The 2,729-nt window shown below is 51.7% G+C and overlaps 1 protein-coding gene across 2 annotated transcripts in view; it reads right to left on the bottom strand.

Annotated features, from left to right (window-relative positions):
• Positions 1–1,609, bottom strand: part of ESRRB (estrogen related receptor beta) — a 103,928-nt gene extending 102,319 nt beyond the window's left edge. For both annotated transcript variants that reach the window (XM_026664264.2, XM_087951951.1), the window contains exon 1: positions 1,472–1,609. In XM_026664264.2, coding sequence (XP_026520049.2) covers positions 1,472–1,521 — 50 coding nt within the window. In that variant the 5' untranslated portion in view covers positions 1,522–1,609. The remainder of the gene's footprint in view (positions 1–1,471) is intronic.
• Between the last annotated feature and the right edge of the window lie 1,120 nt (positions 1,610–2,729).

Below are 2,729 nucleotides of genomic sequence, written 5' to 3'. Positions count from 1 at the left end.
ACACAATGTCAGTGGCTGTAAATAGTAAGCATCTTTTTAAAGGCAAGCATGCTTCACTTTTTTTTTCCAGTTTCTATTCCGGTTAATATTTCTAACAAAATATTAAAAGTATCAAATACATTCTTACATTAAGCCACTGTTCATAAAATGTAAGCAAAGATTTAAAGATCTTTTATTCAGGAAGGTAATTGGCACTTACCAAAACATTCATGAAAATAAAAACTTGAACATTTTTTATTGGCAAACAAATGGAATGAACACTAAAATACAAGGAACAGACAAAAAAGAACAACAACCCTTAGGAACATTCAGTCTTTTCCAGGAAAAAAAGGAGGTGTCAAAAGGAAACAAGAGAAACTACAAATTACTTTTAGTGTGGAAACTGTGGTTTTTCCTTAACCACTACTAAGGTGTAGGTGTTGAAATTATGCCATTTAAGTCCGCCTAGCTGATACCTCTGGCGTTTTTAAATTGTTTACCGTCCAGGTTTCCTCAGATGAAGGTATAAAGGGGGATGGCTTAGGAACTCGTTTGTTTAAAGAGAAGAAGCAGGCACGGGAAAGAATCAGAGCAACAAGAGCAGACCGGGATAACAAGCGAACTCAAGTCCGCTTTCCAAAGTTCAGCATCAAACTCAAGACTTTTCGTCAACAACCTCACGCAAGAGCGGCCGGCGCTCCTCAGCCCACCATCACACGAAGGGAGAAGCCACCGGCCAAGTGTCAAACTGGCATCAGTTCCAGCTTGGATCCCTTGCTTAACTCTAACCGCCTCTGCCCAGGATGCTCTGGGCACGGAAGATCCGGAGAACTTCCAATAATCCATACGGCTTCCCTTGAAAACAACAACTCAAAGTATACCAAGTTTTTTACAAGAAAGCAAAAAAGCTCAGCTTTTTTTTGGAAGCAGGAGAAGGCGATCTGGCCGTTTGAAATCAATTTGCACGCTCCAGAAAGAAAGTGGCGCGCGCGTGTTGAGCAAACTGCTTCGCAAGTCTTTCTTTCTCTTGCTCGCTCGCTTTATTTTATTTCCTTTATTTCTACCCGTTAGGCGCTAAACCTTACAATAATAGCGGACCCTATTCTATATAAGAGAAAATGGCATTTCTCTTCTGGCATTTCTGGACGGAGCAAAGTAACAATACACGCGCGGCGTCGCCTGCACTTTCAGGAGATCGGGGATGGACGGGGGGGAGCCATCCCTTCGCGTTGCAGAAAAGAAGGAGAAAAGTTTGGGCGCCCGTATAAAACACTCTCTCTCTCACACACACACACACGTTCAACCCCCACCCCACCCCACCCGCGTCCCCTTTGCAACTCCAACCCCACCTAGGACGCCTCTGAACCCGAATCCTTTCCTGTCGTTTCTGTCAGAAGCAAAAAAAAAAAAAGATTTTTAAAAAGGGAGGGGAAGGGGGGGAAAAAAAGCAAGACATTCCTGGCGAAAGAAGTTAAGCAAGGAGGGCACCTACTGGTTATGATAGCTGAGAGGATCTGAGATGCAAAGTTCGGAAATGTCCATCAGTTCTGTTTTAGCATTCCCAGTTGGCAGAGAGAGAGAAAAGAACCAACCCGGCTAGGTCGCGCCGAAGAGCGAAGGGGGAAAGGAGGGCAGGGGACGGCGAGGCAATTGAAATAAAGGCTAGAAGCGGGACAGCGAGGGTGGGGTGGGGGACAAAACAAAACCAAACAAAAAAAGAGAGCGGCCGGGAAGGCTTAATGCGGGGGGGGAGGAAGACGGACCAAAGGAAGCGGGGAGAGCGCAGGGTTAGACAGAGAAGGAGAAGGAGAGAAAGGCAGAAAAGCAGTCCGGCTCCTCCACACGCGGCTCTTCCTCCAATCACACTGAGGCGAGCCGGCAGCCGGGAAGCCAGCGAGCGCGAAGACAGCGGCTGTAGAGATTTAGACGCCGCTAAACCCCTTACTGTAGCTTTAAGACGGGGAGATGGATGAATATGGCACCGCCGCTATTGGCTCCCTCTCGGGGGGTTGGACTTCAACTGACAGGACGGCGGCGGCGGCGGCCGCGCGGGGGGGCGGGGGGGAGGGAGGGAGGTTGCAAGGGGGCAAAGCGCGGGGAGTCGCTAACCTCGCCGCACGTGGCCGTGGAGGCCGCCGCCCGCCTCACCCTCGCAGGCCGGATCCCAGCCGGCCGCTTGGGCGCGGGGGGTCACGTGCGGCGCCCGCTCCTCCGGCCTCTTTCACACCACCACCGTCACCACCACTGGGGAGCCTTTTGCTTGGAGACGCCGCTGGAAGGGGAAGCCGAGGCGCGAGGCGGCCCGGATGCTCGTGGGCTGTGGGTGGCGGCCGCTTTCGAAGTCTCTGCTGGGGAGGAGGAGACGCTTCTCGCTATGGCGCCCGATCCTTCGCGTCCGCCCGGCTTGAGTGAATCGGAAAGTGAGCGGATCGGAAGGGAGGGAAGCGGAGGCGTGAAACCCTGGAGGAGCTGTGCACGGAGCCAGGCAGCGCCGCGGACCTTTAAATTCAGGGCAGCCATCCGCCTGCGATTACAGGCGGATGGAAAGGGAGGCGTTGAGCTCCTAAACTCCCGTTGCAAGGCTGGAGGCAGACAGCGGTCACTTTGGCTTGCGATTAAATATTTATTTGCAACTTTTGAAAACTATTGGTTTCCGTCCTCGCGTAAATTGGCGGGAGGTTATCTCAAAAGCTGTCGGCTGAATGAACCGGCCCTCCCGGTTTATCAGAGCGCCTCTCGGGATGATGCTC

Source organism: Notechis scutatus, chromosome 1 (genome assembly GCF_049901735.1).
Source record: "Notechis scutatus isolate UNSWTSFEM ecotype Mainland chromosome 1, rNotScu1.2, whole genome shotgun sequence".
In the NCBI taxonomy this organism is placed as follows: domain Eukaryota; kingdom Metazoa; phylum Chordata; class Lepidosauria; order Squamata; family Elapidae; genus Notechis; species Notechis scutatus.
This window is presented reverse-complemented; position numbering and strand designations above follow the sequence as displayed.